Source organism: Serpula lacrymans (genome assembly GCF_000218685.1).
Source record: "Serpula lacrymans var. lacrymans S7.9 unplaced genomic scaffold SERLAscaffold_4, whole genome shotgun sequence".
Classification (NCBI taxonomy): domain Eukaryota; kingdom Fungi; phylum Basidiomycota; class Agaricomycetes; order Boletales; family Serpulaceae; genus Serpula; species Serpula lacrymans.
The window spans coordinates 2631610-2649993 of record NW_006763293.1 but is presented as its reverse complement, the minus strand read 5'-3'; the positions used below and the strand labels follow the sequence as shown (position 1 = coordinate 2649993).

At 45.2% G+C, this 18384-nt stretch overlaps 5 protein-coding genes across 5 annotated transcripts; 3 read left to right on the top strand and 2 right to left on the bottom strand.

The window, feature by feature from the left end:
• Positions 1-1744: 1744 nt before the first annotated feature.
• Positions 1745-2261, top strand: SERLADRAFT_383810 (uncharacterized protein; the record flags this gene model as incomplete). The annotated part of the gene is made up of 1 exon (XM_007315995.1): positions 1745-2261. A coding segment is annotated over one exon (156 nt), but the record flags the coding sequence as incomplete, so codon positions are not given.
• A 360-nt stretch (positions 2262-2621) lies between these two features.
• On the top strand, positions 2622-3123 carry SERLADRAFT_383807 (uncharacterized protein; the record flags this gene model as incomplete). The annotated part of the gene is made up of 1 exon (XM_007315994.1): positions 2622-3123. One exon carries the CDS (start codon positions 2660-2662, stop codon positions 2975-2977), a length of 318 nt encoding a protein of 105 aa, XP_007316056.1.
• Positions 3124-4160: 1037 nt separating this feature from the next.
• Positions 4161-5673, bottom strand: SERLADRAFT_406875 (uncharacterized protein; the record flags this gene model as incomplete). Its single annotated transcript, XM_007315993.1, has 6 exons — positions 4161-4177; positions 4201-4714; positions 4834-5279; positions 5342-5484; positions 5538-5608; positions 5638-5673. The coding sequence occupies 6 exons, from the start codon at positions 5671-5673 to the stop codon at positions 4161-4163; spliced, it is 1227 nt and encodes a 408-aa protein (XP_007316055.1).
• A 7333-nt stretch (positions 5674-13006) lies between these two features.
• Positions 13007-14074, bottom strand: SERLADRAFT_435736 (uncharacterized protein; the record flags this gene model as incomplete). The annotated part of the gene is made up of 1 exon (XM_007315992.1): positions 13007-14074. One exon carries the CDS (start codon positions 14072-14074, stop codon positions 13007-13009), a length of 1068 nt encoding a protein of 355 aa, XP_007316054.1.
• Positions 14075-15822: 1748 nt separating this feature from the next.
• On the top strand, positions 15823-16170 carry SERLADRAFT_383804 (uncharacterized protein; the record flags this gene model as incomplete). Its single annotated transcript, XM_007315991.1, has 1 exon — positions 15823-16170. One exon carries the CDS (start codon positions 15858-15860, stop codon positions 16032-16034), a length of 177 nt encoding a protein of 58 aa, XP_007316053.1.
• Between the last annotated feature and the right edge of the window lie 2214 nt (positions 16171-18384).

Here is an 18384-nt window from a genome sequence, read left to right as displayed (position 1 = left end):
TACCAATGGACTGGTTGTGTTGGACCACCTGATCAAATGAGGGAGGGAGAGGAGTAGTTCCAATTTGGAACAAGTGAGTCCCAGGCAGCGTGTGATAGGTGTAGCTGTAGCGAAGACAATGGACAAAAGATAAGTGTACCCAAGTGAATGGGACAGCGATGAACATGGGCAACGCAAGGGGATGAACCTTCTCCAGCTCAAAAACTACCCACCCACGCTCCAACCAGGCAAGACGAGCGACCAATGTTTTGATAGTATATGATGGTAGATCAACGTCATAAAGATGGACCTGTTGCCCTATTTGAACCGGCCGCCGGGGCTTTGCTGATATCAGCAGTGGCACGTGGTAGTCTACGGATTGGCGACGGAAGCGGATAGGAAGTGGTGACATCAGAAATGGTGGGGGTGCAAATAAGATGAGGAGGAGGGTGGAGGTGACGAAAAAGTGGATTAGAATGGGGACCCAGAAACGACCGTCAGGTGAGAATAAAAAGGAGAGGAAGGGGCCCATGGTGGGGCTAGGCAAAGGAAGGGGAGTAAGGGAAACGACAAAAGCGAGGGCGCAATGCAATGTGTAGCCAGTGGCGACGTGAAAATTTGCCGAAATGCCGAAATGCGGAAAGTACCGAATGGAAAAGCAAAGGTGAGCGTGACTGGATTGCCTAATAGAGGTGGTGCTGATCAGCCACAAGTTCGAAACAGGCAATATTAATTACTATTCCACGTGGCACTGTGCCTGTGTGGCGCAAAGGCAAGTCTTTTTGAATATTCGCTTTGTTATTGACACCTGTCCATGCTACCAATCAACTTTGGTGCATGACATCGGGTTCTAGAGCTTCCGCAGCAGCTCCTAGAGATTGTGGGGGAGGTGTGTCAGGAGTGACCAGAGGACGGGGTTCTCGATAGGGCTCCAGTTTTTTAATGGGTTAGATAACGAGTCTTTAGATAACGAGTCTTTTTTATTTAATTAAAGTCCGGGTCAAACTCAAAGTTACTAGGGAAATCTCCTCCTTCTGCTTCCTGGGGCTTCCAGTACTCTATGCTTTGAGTAGACTCTTCGCTTTCCGACTCTGTTTCGTCGCTAGATTCTCCTCCAACTATATCTGTTAACAAACTTCCCGTTTCTCGTTCTATCCTTTCTGTGCAGGGTGCAAAAAGCTGTTCAACTGTCGGAATGAGTGATGCTTCTCCTCTTCGACCTTGGTAGGTATACGAGTACTGTGAATAGATACGAGTTCGTGAGCTATGATTAACAACGGCCCAGAAATCGCTTTGGAGGACTGTAACAATAAAACGTTCGGGATGATCAGATTGTTGGTTGATGACAAATGGTGTGAGGATTTCTAAGATCCAGTAATATTCGTCGACGTATTCTGAAACGTGTCGGATATTGTCGATTTCGGTCGTGTAATCTTCTCCGTCATGGGATTTCCTCTGAGCGGTTGCGATGAGCTGATCAAATTGTGCTAACGCAGCGACAACTCGTCGAATATGATCTTTGGTAGAGGGCGTGACGATTACGATAGAAGTGCTGTGTTGAAGACCAAACTGTGGTCCGAATGCGTCAAGATCTTGGATTTCGGGGAGGTAGAGAGTTCGGCGAAGTCGTGTCAGATATTGGACAATGAAAAGGTGGTCCAGATGATTGCCGATGCAGAAGTATTGGATCGGTTGGTAACTGACAGGAGAGGCGGAGTAGGTGTCGTAGTAGTCGGATGTAAAAAATGAGGATGGGATATCGTAGGTGTGAGGAATCAATTCTTCTTATCGCATTCCCGTCATGTCGTGGTTAGCAGACTCGATCCCCATCACTCCTCTTGCCCTTGGACTAGAGATTACAGCAGGTGTCTTATTACTTTTATCATTTTTCTTCTTATTCTCTCTTCACACTCACGTTCTATCGTACCTACAACAAGGTAGACTTGTTGTCGACCCTCGAGAAGATATCCAGATGACATAGCTACGATCCAGTGCTATGTCTGGGAATACTTTGGAGGAATATTGATAAGCGAAGAAGGTTGTGAGTCAGCGCCTTCTCATGGGCTTACTGATACAGCCAATTGCACATCCCTTACCAATACGTTTTCTCATACGATTAGTAAATACGATAGATCGGACCACTTTCTCTTTTTTTTCTTATTGGTTAGCTAGCTGGTCAGACCACTTTCTCAGTACTTCCCTTTCTCGGTCTGACCATCGCCGTTCACTATATAAAGAAGTACATACTCGATGTATCATTCTCTAGTTCAATATTAGTTTGGATTTGCGCTCATACTGATACTCTTCATTCTCATACCCTGATTCACCGCCTTCCAGCAAGGACTTGACCAGGCATTGAGCTTTGTTATATAGCTTCGTATTTGTTGCCTGACAGTAGGTGGGTTCTTCGTGAGGCCTCTTTCTTAACACAATGCTGCAAAGCAAGGTGTGTTGGAAGTCGTAGGGGAGGAGGTGGCTGGGTATGTCAGGGAAAGAAAGAGGGCGAATTTGATAAAGGTCGAGGAGGTCCGGAATATGGCTCTGCAAAATAAGTTGCAGGTTTCGCTCTTGTACGTTGGCTACTCCCTTCAAAAGCTTAACGCTCTGAGTATTCTCGTAACTCGGGCGTACTAGGCTCTCGAAGTAGTTGATCAACAGAATTTGTTCGTGCCGCAGGGATATGAAGATTAAAAGTTATCTCCATGCTCTGTCGGAGACGTTGGAGTACCTCCTCGAGACTGCGAGAATTTCTCCTACAGATGGTGGAATGGTAAAAAATAGACTGGGTGAGAGCGAGGGCATCGTTTATGTCAAGGATGATTTCCTCGATCGGATCGATCGGAGAAGACGAAGCAGAGGAGTCTTGATACAACTCAGTGATCTGTTCGACCGTTCCTTCCGCATCTGGAGTACGGGCTTCGGTAGGGACGGGGAGGACCGGGAGCAGTTTGTTGAGGGCTGCGAGGAAATCTCTCTGGTGTCTGCAGTCCGCATCTGATACCCACTCTTCTGAGAGCTGTTGGGATGTAGACACGATGGAAGTATACAACGTTGCTGACGAGTCTGGTTTGTAGGTATTTGATGATGGCAAAGAATGCAAAGAATTGGACGAGAGTGGTGATGGTAGAGAAGGCGTCCAATTTGAGAAGACTGAACGACAATAGGTGTAGTGGTGTGGATAGTGAGGGGTCAATGACAATAGTGAGGAGAGGGATAGGGATGATAGAGATGTGGAGAAGGTGATGATGAAGGTTTAGACCGGTGCAGTGGCAACGACAGTCTTTTTCAGGGTGTAAGGAAACAGTTTTCCAAAGAGTGGCTCTGGAAAAGGATTCGAAGAATGGTGAGTTCAATATTTTGTCAGGAAACAAATACAAAGCTATATAACAAAGCACAATGCCCGGTCAAGTCCTTACTGGAAGGCGGTGAATCAGGGTATGAGGATGAAGAGTATCGGTATGAGCGCAAATCAAACTAATATTGAACTAGAGAACAGTACATCAAGTATGTACTTCTTTATATAGTAAATGGCAATGGTCAGACCGATAAAGGGAAAAATGGAGAAAGTGGTCTGACCAGTCAGCTAACCAATAAGAAAAAAGGAGAAGGTGGTCCGATCTATCGTATTTACTAATCGTATGAGAAAATGTATTGGTAAGGGATGTGCAATTGGCTGTATCAGTAAGCCCATGAGAAGGCGCTGACTCACAACCTTCTTCGCTTATCAATATTCCTCCAAAGTATTCCCAGACATAGCACTGGATCATTACTATGTCATTTGGATATCTTCTTGAGGGTCTACAACAAGTCTCCTTCGTTGTAGGTACGATAGGATGTGAGTGTGAATAGAGAATAAGAAGAAAAAGGATAAAAGTAATAAGACACCTGCTGTAATCTCTAGTCCAAGGGCAAGAGGAGTGACGGGGATCGAGTCTGCTAACCACGACATGACGGGAATGCGATAAGAAAAATCAATTCCTCACACACAGCACCGGCTGCAAGTTTGAGGCTTCCTCTGTAAGGGGGAAACAAATCAGGTAGGTTTAGTCTCAAGGTCTCGGGCTTGACAACTCACAATCTTTCCATTTGCACCGTATCCTTCTGCCTTGATGAGTAGGACAGCACCACAGTGCTTCCTCCAAAAATTTTTGTCCTTGTTTCTCTTAGCTAAAATAATCAGATTAGTCTCCTGTGTAAACTATAAGGTAAAATAACACTTACAGATGTAGTTATTGGTACTCATCCTTTCAATAATTGCTGTTTCCACATCCCCGAGTTTATCAAAGAGTGCTCGGGGATTCTTTCTCACAATATCAATGCCTTCTCTAGTGCACAGCTCCTCAAGTGCTACATTGTACATCTCTGTAGCATCAACCCATTTTTGGGCACTCATGGAGAATGACACCCACTTGTGTTGGTACCGCATGTCCATAAAGAGATAGAATTCTCTGTCAGTCAAGATGACAAGAGAACGTGGGTCAATGCCAGTGAAGATTGAAAAGATACGCTGAGAGTGAGAGATGCTGGGCATGTTGTGAGGCGGAACAGGTTGAAAGAGGGAGTTGGCTTTGGTTGACATTACACCAGACTCAGTATGTTCCCTGTCCCGCTTTTCCTTGATGGCGTCTTTGTCTTTGGAACCGTGCATGTTGAAAAATGAGGCCAAGGTTTTTTTGCCAGGATTATTGTCTGGTGTGGCTTGAGATGTTGAAGGGGCAGATGTCGAAGAGGAAGCCTATGATTTTTTTCATACATTGAATCAAGAATAAAATGGTGTGGTTTTTCATTATACTCTTACCTGTGTTGGCATTGGAACCTCTGATTCATTCAAATGACTCTTCTTTGGTGTTGAACTTGAGTATTTCCTTCGGCAGTAACAAATTCAATTGCTTTACGCTTTCCTGACTTTTGTGAAGGTCCATGGACATGGTATGAATCTTGAGGAATAAGAAGGAGCATAGGGTCAATGTCGAGGTCTTGTAGAACAGTGGCTGGTTTTATCTCATTATTGTAGTCAAGAGCTTGCTCAAGGGAGCCATGTGGCTCATGTCCATTGAGTTTGTCAGCTCCTTCAATCTTCACATCTAGGAAACCACCAAACATTGTAGCGTTGTTAGATGGAACAAGGCCAAAATTCTTGCCACTGTTGACAAGCAATAAGACTGGCCAAAGATTCAATATCTGGCCATCCTTGCGTGTGGCTTTTTTTCCAGCCAAGAAGTTCCAAAGGCGAGCAATTTGATCAACAAAATGTATGTGGTGTGAACCATGAGTGGATGAGACAAAATTAGATGGATTTGCTGAGTGGTAGTTGATGCAGATATTTCAACAAAGGACATGGTCATGTCCTAGAGCAACGAACATTTCAATCCCGCTGGCAAAGGACCACATAATTGCATTCCAACCTTTGTGTGACCCCTTGATTCTGCTGCCATCAGCACGGATGTCCTGTCTTGTTCATGTGAGACAGCCTTTCTTAACATGTGCAAGCTGATCAGCGTGTACCTAGAACAATATATGTAACAGCAGCCAATCTAGGGAAGATTTTATGGGCTTACCTTGTTTGATGCAGCCGTCCATACACCATCCACTTGCGACCACTTCTCAAAGCTCTCTGCAGCTGAACTTCCTGGTCGTCTTTCTCTCGATACTCAGCACCTTTCCCATCAGCCGCTCGACTCTTGAGAACTGCATTGCTAATATCTTTGGATACTTCTGTGCGGTAGCTGTTCTTTGATCCACCTGCTAATGTAGCAAGGTACCTGGAAACAGAATGATGTGTAATGTCATGCACCAAAGTTGATTGGTAGCATGGACAGGTGTTAATAACAAAGCAAATATTCAAAAAGACTCGCCTTTGCGCCACACAGGCACACTGCCACGTGGAATAGTAATTAATATTGCCTTTTTCAATCTTGTGGCTGATCAGCACCACCTCTATTAAGCAATCCAGTTGCGCTCACCTTTGCTTTCCATTCGGTACTTTCCGTGTTTTGGCATTTCGGCAAATTTTTGCGTCGCCACTGGCTACATGTTGCATTGCGCCCTCGCCTTCATTGTTTCCCTTACTCCCCTTCCTCTCCTTTTTATTCTCACCCGACGGTCGTTTCTGGATCCCCATTCTAATCCACCTCTTTGTCACCTCCAACCTCCTCCTCCTCATCTTCTTTGCACCCCCACCATTTCTGATGTCACCACTTCCTATCTGCTTCCGTTGCCAATCTGTCGACTACCATGTGCCACTGCTGATATCAGCAAAGCCCCGGCGGCCGGTCCAAATTGGGCAAAAGGTCCATCTTCATGATGACAATCTGCCATCATATACTATCAAAACATCAGTCGCTCGTCTCGCCTGGTTGGAGCGTGGGTGGGTAGTTTTTGAGCTGGAGAAGGTTCATCCCCTTGCATTGCCCATGTACATTGCCGTCCCATTCACTTGGGTACACTTATCTTTCGTCCATCGTCTTCGCTACAGCTACACCTGACAAATTAGGACATTTGTTTATAGTATGAGAAAACATGCATTGGCCAGGGCTTGAACCTGGGACTCCAGCTTTCATGGTCTGGTGCTTTACCAACTAAGCTACCAAGGCGTACTTGGAAAGCATACTGATTGGTTGCATGCCCAGAAGGTCCAGAATCACTGTACACAGGTGCAGATCCCATTGTGTTGTGATAACACCTACCACACGCTGCCTGGGACTCACTGGTTCCAAATTGGAACTACTCCCCTCCCTCCCTCGTTTGACCAGGTGGTCCAGTACAACCAGTCCATTGGTAAGGCCATGGAACTGTCAGATTTGGACTAGGTGGTGGACTGGTGGTTCCAGTTTCTTTCTTTCAGCAGAACATTCATTTGCAGTGCAATTATTTTTGATTTTTGAATCATTTTTATGGACACATATTTTTTAGAATGCCTGACTGACAATAAAGGAACTGTGTTGATACTGATAGTTTTTGCCTTGCCCTTTTTTTTTACTGCATCTTCCCATGACATCATGATTTTCCTGCTCTCTTTTTGCTATTTGACTTTACTTTATGGCTGTACAAACCTGTGACATTACTCACAGCATTCATTTTTCTATCCCTTTCTTTTCCTTTTTTTGACAATCTTATCCTGTACTACCTATGCAGGATTCGTCAGCATACATTCCTTCCTTCATGTTCCTTCTCATTCTTTTTGCACAGCTATACTGTGCATAGCCTACTTTTCTTTTACCATATAAATCCCTGTATTCTACCTTGTAAAAACAAAAGAACAAGAACTCCAATCCAGACTTCTTCTCTACTCTGAAGTTCACTACTCTGCTACTTGTGATCCAGTGTGGTCACAACACTTCCCACTTCTACCACTGTTAACTGCTGTCATCGTCACTCATCACTTTTTGAAAGTGATTGTCATCCCCTTCGATTAGAGTCCTTCTGAGCACTACAGTTTTTGCGTCAGGAGCCTGCTATCACTGGGAACCTCATTATCTCGTCATTCTCAAACCTACCTTGTGCTACGATTAGCAAGGTAGTGCTCGTCTATACTCGTCACAAAGCCCCTATCCTTCTATAAATTCAACTATCCCTCCTCCTCAAACCTGTCACGACCTGAACAAGAGCGCTAGTTTCTTTTTCATTTTTCTTTAATATCTAATCACATGACAGATATAATATGTTAAGCTGCTGCTATTAGCGCGGATAACATAATACTTAGTTATATCAGATCACGTGACCATCACGTGACAAAGAGCCTAGAACTATTACAAAGAACAGCAGTCAGCGCCTCATGGCTACTGCATGTTGTATCAGTCAGCGCCTCATGGCTGACTTTCAGAAACGTATATATAGTGAACACCCATGTACATATTTTCCTTAGTTGTTGATTACTTCTCAATCGATTACTTGTGACGCTACTTGTCGATTTAAGGTCTTCATCCCTCCGTTAGTTCGGTATAGGGGATAAGGCTTTTACACAATCAACAACTCCCACGAGTACCGTCCATGAACGTAACAGCAACAATCCTAACCACCATCACCATCATCATCATCATCATCTTCCTCATCCTAGCCCTACTCAAACGTTCAAACCAAACTACCACTACCCTCCCACTTCATCACATCCCCACTCGCCCCAACACCATTTTATCCTTCTTTCCCGCCAACGTATCACCCTCATCCTCCCAAGACTCTTTTGTCACCATCCCCCTCTAGTTACACTTTTATATCATCATAATCTCTTTGGTGTGGAACCACTGGGATTTTCTCGGTTTTACGTAGTTTCATCCTTCAAATTCCTCTGACCAGGCCGCACATTTGCGTCCGCCAGTCGGGAGAAGAACTGACAGCTTAATAAGCGGGTTACATTGGGACAACCATTCGGACCCCAATTTATTATGATACTTTTTACATAAAATTCATAAAATACAAAAATAGTTACCTTACATACATAGTCAGTGGTGGACAGAAGAGGACCACCTTGACTCAAAGAGAAAAGATAGACTACTTAGATCTTAGAAAGCGGTGTATCGATCCAGCTTATCACTGGTGAACTCCTTTCTATGCTTAGTAGAGAATTATACATTTGGATAGGAGAGCAACGCGTCTACTCCCAAGATTACGTATTCAGAGGACAATTTCCTCTACCAGAAATAACAACAATCAGAATCCCATCCCCCGTGATTAAATCCAAAACTCCCCCTCCTCCCCAACTCAAATTCGATGTCAAACCTAGAATATTGAGATCTGCCCGAACCATCCAACTGTAACAACCAAGAGTTAGTTACTCTGGCGCACACAGGTACACACTATAAAGGTAGTGGAAGACGGGGAGTGGATACCCCTTGGGCTGCAGTGAGTTAGTTGGTATACAACAGGAGGACTCGCTGAGGAGTCTCCTGGATCTATTGGGGTTTATATACTACTACAGGTTGTTTGTACATGTGTACTATACAGTTGATGAAGGCAGTGGCTGATGATGTCATAGGGCCTAGCCCGTATGGCCAGCTCCACTGCGTGAGAGAGTTAAGTCTAAAAGTAAAAGAAAGGCAACGCGGCGCGAGAAAGGGAAATGCCGCGTGGCAATTTAAAGTATAAAGTTAAAACGGAGAAATAAAAGGAAAGGAGATGTCCGGAAATTGTGTTATCGTAACACTACCCCCCTTCTAAGGCTCGACTTCCAGGCGAGACCAAATACCGGAGGTAGTGGTAAAATTTTCGGGCATAGGTTGAAAAAGGGAATTAAAAAGGTTTGAATCCATGCCTCTAAGCTTCCTGGGAGCTGAGGGATTCTTAGAATAAAATTCGCGAACAGCGTCGCGGGAGTTTTCCAGATGGGATTCTGGTTCCCACGTTCTGTCCTCGTCTCCATAGCCCTTCCATAGGACCAGGAATTCTAATTTTCCACGCTTCAAGCGTGCATCTACCACCCGTTCGACTTCGAACTCTTCTTCACCTTCCTGGGTGACTACTACCGGACCGGGCCGGTCTACGCGCTGTCCCGGCAGCGGTCCTTTGTAGGGTTTCACACGGCTAATGTTAACCGTGGGTACCACCCTCATTCGTTTTGGGAGTTCCAGCTCCACCGCATTAGGTTTGACTTCCTTAATCCGGTAAGGGCCAATCCACTTTTCGGTCAGTTTTCTAGACTGCCGGTCTTTTAATTTTAAGTGGTCGGTATCTAACCAGACCAGGTCGCCGACCTTGTAGTCAGGGGCCTTAGAGCGTCTACGCTCTGCCCTGTCTTTCATCTGCTCTGCAGTTCTAAATAGCGCCTTGCGCGTTTCGTCCAAGACAGACTTCATGTCTTTTGCCATGTTCCCAGCAGCCTCGTTTTTGCTCTTGCCAGGTTCTACACCCATTCTGGGGAGGTACGATCTAGTAACCTCGAATGGTGCTTTGCCTGTAGCCGACGACTGTTTAATATTGTACGAGAACTGGGCTATCTTTAGCCACTTGGCCCAATCTGTCTGTCTGTCGTTAATAAATATCCGGAGATACTGTTTCAACTCCTGTTTGAGTCTCTCCGTTTGTCCATCGGTTTGCGGATGGAACGCCGTGGATAATTTAGGTTTGATGCCCAGCATCCGGCATAATTCTTTCGTAAATTCGCTAGCAAATTGCGGTCCCCTATCGGAGATTACCGTTTCTGGTAACCCATGGATTGACCATACGAAATCTTTAAATAAGTCTGCCGTACCGGCGGCGGTGATGGTTTTGTTGGTGGGTATGAATACCACTTCTTTGGAGAAGCGATCTACTACCACCATTACTGAATCGTACCCGTTTGACTCGGGCAGATCCATCATGAAGTCCACCGATATATCCTGCCAGGGGCCAGCTGGTATCGGGTTCGGCATGAGTTTACCGGCCGGCGGTTGATGGGAATTTTTAGCCATGGCGCATCTCAGACAGGATTTTACATATTCCTGTATGTCTTTGACCATGCCAGGCCACATGTAGTTTCTGGAGATCAACTCCATCGTTCGTTGCCATCCAGGGTGCCCCGCCACTGGAGTATCATGATGTCTATCTATTGCCTTGATCCTTGCGGACTCAGGCACATAGATTTTGTTTTTAAAATGAAAGAGCTCGTCTTTCCATAAATAGTTTTCATTGCCGTCAAGGCGCGCCTTTTCCTCTGGGGAGATGTCTTTCCTGAAGATTTCTAGGAGATTGGAATCTTGCCCGATTCTAACATTGGCGACCCTTGATTGATCTATCAGGGTGACACCTTTGTTGTCATCTTCAATGCCGTTGGCATGATCCTCTCTTCTAGATAAAGCATCCGCTTTCCCCATTGAGCTTCCTGGCTTATGAATTAATTTATAATTGAACCTTGACAAGTACACTGCGTAGCGGGCTTGTCTTCGGTTCAGGTCTCGGGCCGTCATGAAGTACTCTAGGTTCTTATGATCGGTCCAAATTTCGAATTGGTGCCTAGCACCTTCTAAGTAGTGCCGCCAGTGCTCTAAAGCTCTAATGATGGCCAGCATCTCCTTGTCGTATATTTGATAGTTGCGCTCTGTAGGCGACAAACTATGCGATAAATAGGCACAAGGCCTCCAAAGATCGTCAGGGCATTTGATTGATAGAACAGCCCCAGTGGCGAAGTCAGAAGAGTCGGTTTCTAGCCGGAACTCTTTGTCTAATTCAGGGAATGCCAATATGGGCGCTGTTGTAAATGCCTGTTTAAGCTTATCAAAAGCTTCCTGTTCTTTGGCGCCCCAATGCCAAACAAGGTCCTTTTTGGTGAGATCGTTCAACGGTCTCGTGATTTTTGCAAAGTTTTCAATAAACCTTCGGTAGAAATTGCCTAAGCCTAGGAAGGCCCTAACTCCTTTGACGTGAGTAGGTTCTGGCCATTCCAAAATAGCTTGAACTTTCTCAGGGTTCATCCTGATTCCGTTCTGGCCTATGATCATACCGAGGAAGTCTACTTCCTTCACTTTAAAATTACATTTTTCGGGTTTAACGAATAGGTCCCGTTCCTGTAAGCGTCGAAGGACTTCTTGCACGATCCTGTCATGCTCAGCCTCATCGTCCGACTTTGTAAATATTAATAGATCGTCAATGTAAATGACGACACAGTTCTCCATATCCGCAAAGATCTCGTTCATCATGCTCTGGAAGGTCGCCGGTGAATTGGTCAACCCAAAGAACATAACAAGGGGTTCAAAAGATCCTTGGTGGCACGTGAACACGGCCTTCCAAGCATCTTCCTCTTTGATTTGTACATTGTTGTACCCCCATCTGAGATCCATTTTTGTCAGGATTTTGGCACCAGCCAATTTGTCCACTAGCTGACTAATTAAAGGCAGCGGATACGCGTTTTTAACCGTGTGCTCATTCACGTAACGATAGTCCATAATCATTCGCTTTTTACCATCCTTTTTAGGAATGAAGAACACCGGGGACGTCATAGGACTTTTGGAAGGTCTGATGTAACCCTTCCTAAGTTGTTCGTCTATGAAACTAGATACCTCGTCTCTTTCGGGAGCAGAGAGCGGTATCATGTGTCCCTTCCTTGGTTTGAAGGTGTCTTTCAAATCTATAGCATGGTCCCAAGGCTTAGCCTCTGGGAAGCGCTCTGATTTGTGTTTCGAAAAGACTTTCCAGAAGTTGTGGTACTCGGGAGGTACCAGCCTCTTAATCTCTTCCTCAGGTTTTACCTCATCATCGTCATCGTCGATCTTTTCTAAAGATCTGAGCTCGTAAACGTGACTAGCGTTTAACTTTTCGAGACGCTCATTGTGACGGACATGATTCGGTTTACCCAAGTTTACACATTCCTGGGGACAACGTGACAATGTGACAACCCCTGTCTGCCAGTCGATCTCAGGATTGTGTTTAAATAGCCAGGTCCAGCCTAAGATTAAATTAATCTTCCCTAGTTGGGTAGCTTCGGCAGTGACTCGTTCTCTGTGTCCTTGGTATTCGACCACAAAAGAACATTTGTGTGTGATACAGCCACCTGCGTTAAGCGTACCGTCAACGTTATAGACGGGAATAGATGTTTCTAATTTTACAAGGGGGAGTCCATTTTGCTCCGCCCAGACCTGATCTATGAAGATCCCGTTAGCGCCTGAATCAAGCAGTGCGCTTGTTGAGTGTACTTTGCCTCTGGCAAGGTTTTCCACGCCAACGTCTAAACGGATCTCTTTTTGGAATAAATACGTGCGCATCAACACACGCCTTGGGATTTCGGGAAAGGGTGGCTCCAAAGAAGAAGAAGAAGAAGAAGAAGAAGGAATTTTGAACGATACATGTTTTTCTAATTTTGTTTTACCAGAATCAAGCACCCTAGTGTTTGTCTCGCCAGGGCCACGCTCCAAGGGAGACGCTGGTGCAGCGGTAGTATCATAAATATTACAGTTACATTTCTTTATACAAGTACATACTTCCGATAACAAATTTAAAAACTTATTTACAAATTGGGGAGCCATCCCTGTCATTCCGTTATTGCTCGTGCAACACCCCGGAGCAGGGGCCACTTTGCTGTGGTTTACTTCATTTTTAACAGGAGCTAAGGCACCCAAGTGACCTAAGCCCCGAATTCTTTTCCCTGAGCCTTCATTTCGTTGACCTGTTGGTCATAGAAGAAGGCCCGGATTTCGTCGTAAGAACGACCGGCCAAAGAGTGGAGCCGATCGTCCGGCTGTTCGGTTTCTAGTTGGCGCGCCTGGCGCCCTTGATTATTTTTTTGTTGGGCAGCCTGTGCCCCGTTTCTACAGTCTAGGGACATGTGTCCCTCTTGGCCGCAGTTGTAACAGCTGCCCTTGAATCTGCGCATTTGTCCGCCTTGGACCGCGCCGATATCCATAGGAGCACCCTGTCCTGGCTGCAGCCCGAACGGCTTGAACCCGCGAGAGTGATTTTGATATTGGTTTGATGACCCAGGGCGCCTCTGGGGTATTGTGGTTTGTTTGGTGGACCCGCCACCTTGGTGCATAGCGTAGAGCTCCATGGCCCTACCAACTCGTCTGACTTCCTCGGCTGCCAGAGCCAGGTCGTCACTTCTCGTATCCTGCAGGTAGATCTGCTCTGCAATGCGAGGGTTCACATTGCGTTCCAGCAGTTCTACTGCGTGTTCGTTACCTAACCCTTCTTGGATGGAGAGGGCCAGGAACCGGGTGACGTAATCGTCCGTCCTCAGGTTTCCCTGTTTGAACGAACGGATTTGCTGCCGAGCCCAGTCACGCTCAGCTTGCGGTTTGAAGTATTTTTCGATCTCCTTCTTGAGATCATCCCAGGTAGGCCACACACCCGCGGTGTAGCATTCCTGGAGTCTTACTTGGGCGTATCGACCCGCCACAGGTCCTTTTAGTCGAGATAGCACCGCAGTGGATACCTCAAAGTCGTCGGCAAATGCTTCCCAGTTTGCCTTGACCCAAATCTGGAGCTTGATCCACCATTCGGCAAATCGCGCTCGATCTCCTTCGAAGGCGCCAGGGTCAGCGACGACTTCGACTTTTTTATTGAACTTTTTCTCTACCGAGGGGGTTGCTACAGGGGGGTTTGCCTGTATCTCGGCGAGTTGCGAGGTTAACTCAGCTATCTGCACACGCATTGCGTGCAGTAGCTGGTTCATATCTTGGGGTTGCGACGACATGTCGACTTGTTTTCTGATGTAACGTAAAAGTAGGTAACTGGGGGTCCCCGCTTGCTATCTGCGGATCAACCTCTTCCCAGCTGAGTATCGGATCTCAATCTCCGACTACCCACACTATAGTATTTGAAAAGGTATATAAAATGTATTTGTAATAAACCCTGGTCCGAACGGTTGTCAGGGGGTGGTCCGCTTGTTAAGCTGTCAACCCTTCTCCAGACTGGCGGAGGCAAGTGCCCGGCCTGGTCAGAGGTATTCGAAAGTGAAGTTTTTTGTATTTTTAAATCTAATCAACAGTGGTTCCACACCGACTGCTGAGCTAAGTACTCCCCTTAACGCTGGGGGCCGCGTATTCGAAGGTTTGGGTTCTTCTCCCGAAGCACTACAAGGCCGTCGCTAGGAGCGCACCTATTTGCTATATGGGATATTCCTAACCGCTAACCAACCCTGGAGTCCGGGTGCCCAAATGATGGGACTTCTGCACACACGTGCGAGAGAGTAGAAAGAGCGAGTCCTAATGTAACAACCAAGAGTTAGTTACTCTGGCGCACACAGGTACACACTATAAAGGTAGTGGAAGACGGGGAGTGGATACCCCTTGGGCTGCAGTGAGTTAGTTGGTATACAACAGGAGGACTCGCTGAGGAGTCTCCTGGATCTATTGGGGTTTATATACTACTACAGGTTGTTTGTACATGTGTACTATACAGTTGGCCTAGCCCGTATGTCCAGCTCCACTGCGTGAGAGAGTTAAGTCTAAAAGTAAAAGAAAGGCAACGCAGCGCGAGAAAGGGAAATGCCGCGTGGCAATTTAAAGTATAAAGTTAAAACGGAGAAATAAAAGGAAAGGAGATGTCCGGAAATTGTGTTATCGTAACACCAACAGCACGGACAGCGCCTTCACCAGGGAAATGATGGACTCATTACCCAGAATAGAAACTCCCCCCCCCCGAAAGAAGCGCAATTGGAAGCATTCGTAAAACAAGAAGTAGAAAAGGCAGTAAGAGCAACACGGATGCTTTACCAATCGCAACTAGACGAGGCACTCTAAGAAGTGAGCGTCTTAGAAAGAAAGCTAAAGAAGCAACAGCCGCCACCTCCAGAAAGAACGGAGAGAAGTAGAACGGCATTGGAGAAGCCAGAAAACTTCTCCGGAGATAAGAAAAAGTACAGGGCCTTTAGAGAGTCCTTACTTCTACATTTCGAAGATGATGCCATCTATTTCAAAGACGATAGAAAAAAGATAAGCTTCGTGCTATCTTTTATGAAAGAAGGAGAAGCCGCGGCTTTTCGGACCGACTGGCTAGAGAACCGGGTCGACGCTCAACAAATGGGACTCAACATCACAAACACATACGGAAGCTGGCCGTATTTCACAGACAAAATGGAAGAAAGATTCAAGGACAGCTTTGAAAAAGAAGCTGCCAAGAATGAAATATTGACCCTAAAACAGGGCAATGAAACCGCCCAAGCCTTTTTTGAAAGGTTTGAAGAAAAGAAAAGATGGGCGGGATACACGAATAGGATAAATGAAGAGTTCCTAATATCTCTACTCAGAAGAAATATGAATAAGCCGCTAGTAGATAGGGTGATCTACGGTGGGCATATTCCTAGAGATTACCAAGAGTGGAAAAGAGAACTCATCAGAATGGACTATATTTGGAGAGAAAGAGAAAAAGAGAAGAAAGGTTCCGAAAATGGAAAGAAATCCTATTTGGAACAAAAGAAAGAAGGAGAGAAGAAAAGAGACAGAACCGGGTATACTTATACCGGTAACGGAGAACGAATGGAGGTGGATAAAGCGAAGTTCCGCACCGAGGGACGATGTTACCGATGCGGAGAGAAGGGACATAGAAGCTTCGAGTGCAAAGACGCACAAAAAAAGAAGCCACAATTTAATGTCCGAGAATTCTTAGAAAAGATGACAAAAGAAGAAAGGGAAAAACTCCTAGAGGGTTTTTAAAAAGGCCAGCGGTACCGCATCGACCGACTGAGCCTAAAGACGTTTCAAATCGATTTATTCCTTTGACTGTAGACACGTATGACTCAGAATTGTTAAGCTGCAGCTTTAGCACGGATGACAATAAATCTATTTCCACCCAGACAAAGAAAGAAATCCGAAACAAAAAAGATGCAACTAGAGTAAAAGCGGCGCAGAGTGATGAGACATCCGCAGTTCCGACGGCGGGCAAATTGCTAGAAAGCGCAGCATTTACGATAGATACTAAGATTCCTACACCCGATGCGGCGAACTCTACAGAGGAAAACGCAGCAGAGACTGTAGAAGAAAGGTCAGGAACCCCTTTAAAAAAACCTAGAACAGAAGTTTGGACCCCAGAGTGGGTAGTAGACAGGCTAAGAGACCAAAAAGAAGAAAGATCCATTGGGATTCTGAGTGCCTGGACACATAAAAAGAGAGCGAGAGAAGTAACCCGGGAAACAATAAAAGAAATCAACCGGTTACCAAAAGTAGAAGCGATACAAGCGATCATAGAAATTGCCTCCCCAAAAAAGTACATCAGGGGCACCCAAGGCAATCAAATGAACATAAAATGTAAGCTTACTACGTTAGATACTCTCCAAACAGAAACAGTTGAAGCACTATTGGATAGTGGATGCACGGGGAGTTGCATCGACTCCCAATTTGTTAAAGACAAAAGATATGAGACAAGGAAGATACCGAGACCTATTCCAGTTTACAATGCAGATGGAACTCTTAATAAGAACGGAGCCATCAATGAATTTGTAACACTGCTCATGGAAATTGACGGACACGTCGAGAAGATACATCTTGCCGTAACCAATCTGGGTAACGGAAAAATGTTTCTAGGACATGAATGGTTAAACAAACACAATCCCAAGATAGACTGGAAAGAATCGAAGTTGACCTTTGAAAGATGTACCAAAGAATGCAGACCGAGAATCCGAATCTCTGATCCAGAGGAGGATCCGGAAATATTCTTCGAAGAACTGGGAGAAGACGAGAGGATGATACAGGTAAATCTCCAGAATTTCGAAGATGCCACGATTGACGATCAGTACTATCACATTAGAGCCCAAGGCACAATGGCACAAAAACTAGCAGAAGCCGCAGGCAAAGATCGAAAAGAAGGAGGATTCGAAAAGATAGTACCAAGACACCTTCATCAATACAAAGACGTATTTGATAAAAAGGAATTTGACACCTTACCTGAAAGGAGACAATGGGATCACGCAATTGAACTAGTACCAGGAGATCACTCCCTAGATTGCAAGATCTATCCGTTGGCAAGGGGAGAACAAGAAGAACTAGATGCGTTCCTAAAAGAGAATCTAAAATCGGGACGGATAAGACCATCGAAGTCCCCATTCGCATCACCATTCTTCTTCATAAAAAAGAAAGACGGAAAGTTAAGACCGGTTCAAGATTATAGGAAGCTAAATGATATCACTATCAAAAATAGATATCCACTTCCATTGATTGGAGAACTAGTAGACAAGTTGAGTGGAGCAAAATACTTCACAAAACTAGACGTAAGATGGGGATATAACAATATCCGAATGAGAGAAGGGGATGAGCATAAAGCGGCGTTCAGAACAAATCGGGGGTTATTTGAACCATTAGTCATGTTCTTCGGACTGACAAATTCCCCCGCCACATTCCAAACAATGATGAACACCCTTTTTAAGGAATTGATAGACGAGGGACTGGTGATCATATATCTGGATGATATTATGATATTTACAAAGGATATAGAAATGCACAGAGCAACGACGCAACGTGTATTAGAAATCCTTAGAAAGAACCATCTCTATCTTAAACCAGAAAAATGTGATTTCGAACAAAAAGAAGTAGAATACCTGGGACTGATCATCTCAGAAAACGAAATTCGCATGGACCCGGTGAAAGTGGAAGGAATTAGCAAATGGCCAGAATGCAAAAATAAAAAAGACATACAAGCATTCTTGGGCTTTGTAAATTTCTATAGGAGATTCATAGAAGGCTTCGGGGAAGTAGCCAAACCGTTGACCAAGTTAACGGGAAAAGAGGACTTCATTTGGGGAAATGAACAACGCGAAGCATTTAACACATTGAAACAATGCGTAGCTTCAGCCCCGGTGTTAGCTCTCCCAGTACCACATAGCCAATACAAAGTAGAAGCAGACAGTAGTGACTTCGCTATGGGTGCTGTTTTATCACAAAGACAAAAGGATGACTGGAAGCCAATTGCATACCTCTCCAAAGCGTTGAATCCCACAGAACGCAATTACGAGATCTATGACAAAGAACTTCTTGCCATCATGACGGCACTTAATGAATGGAGACACTATTT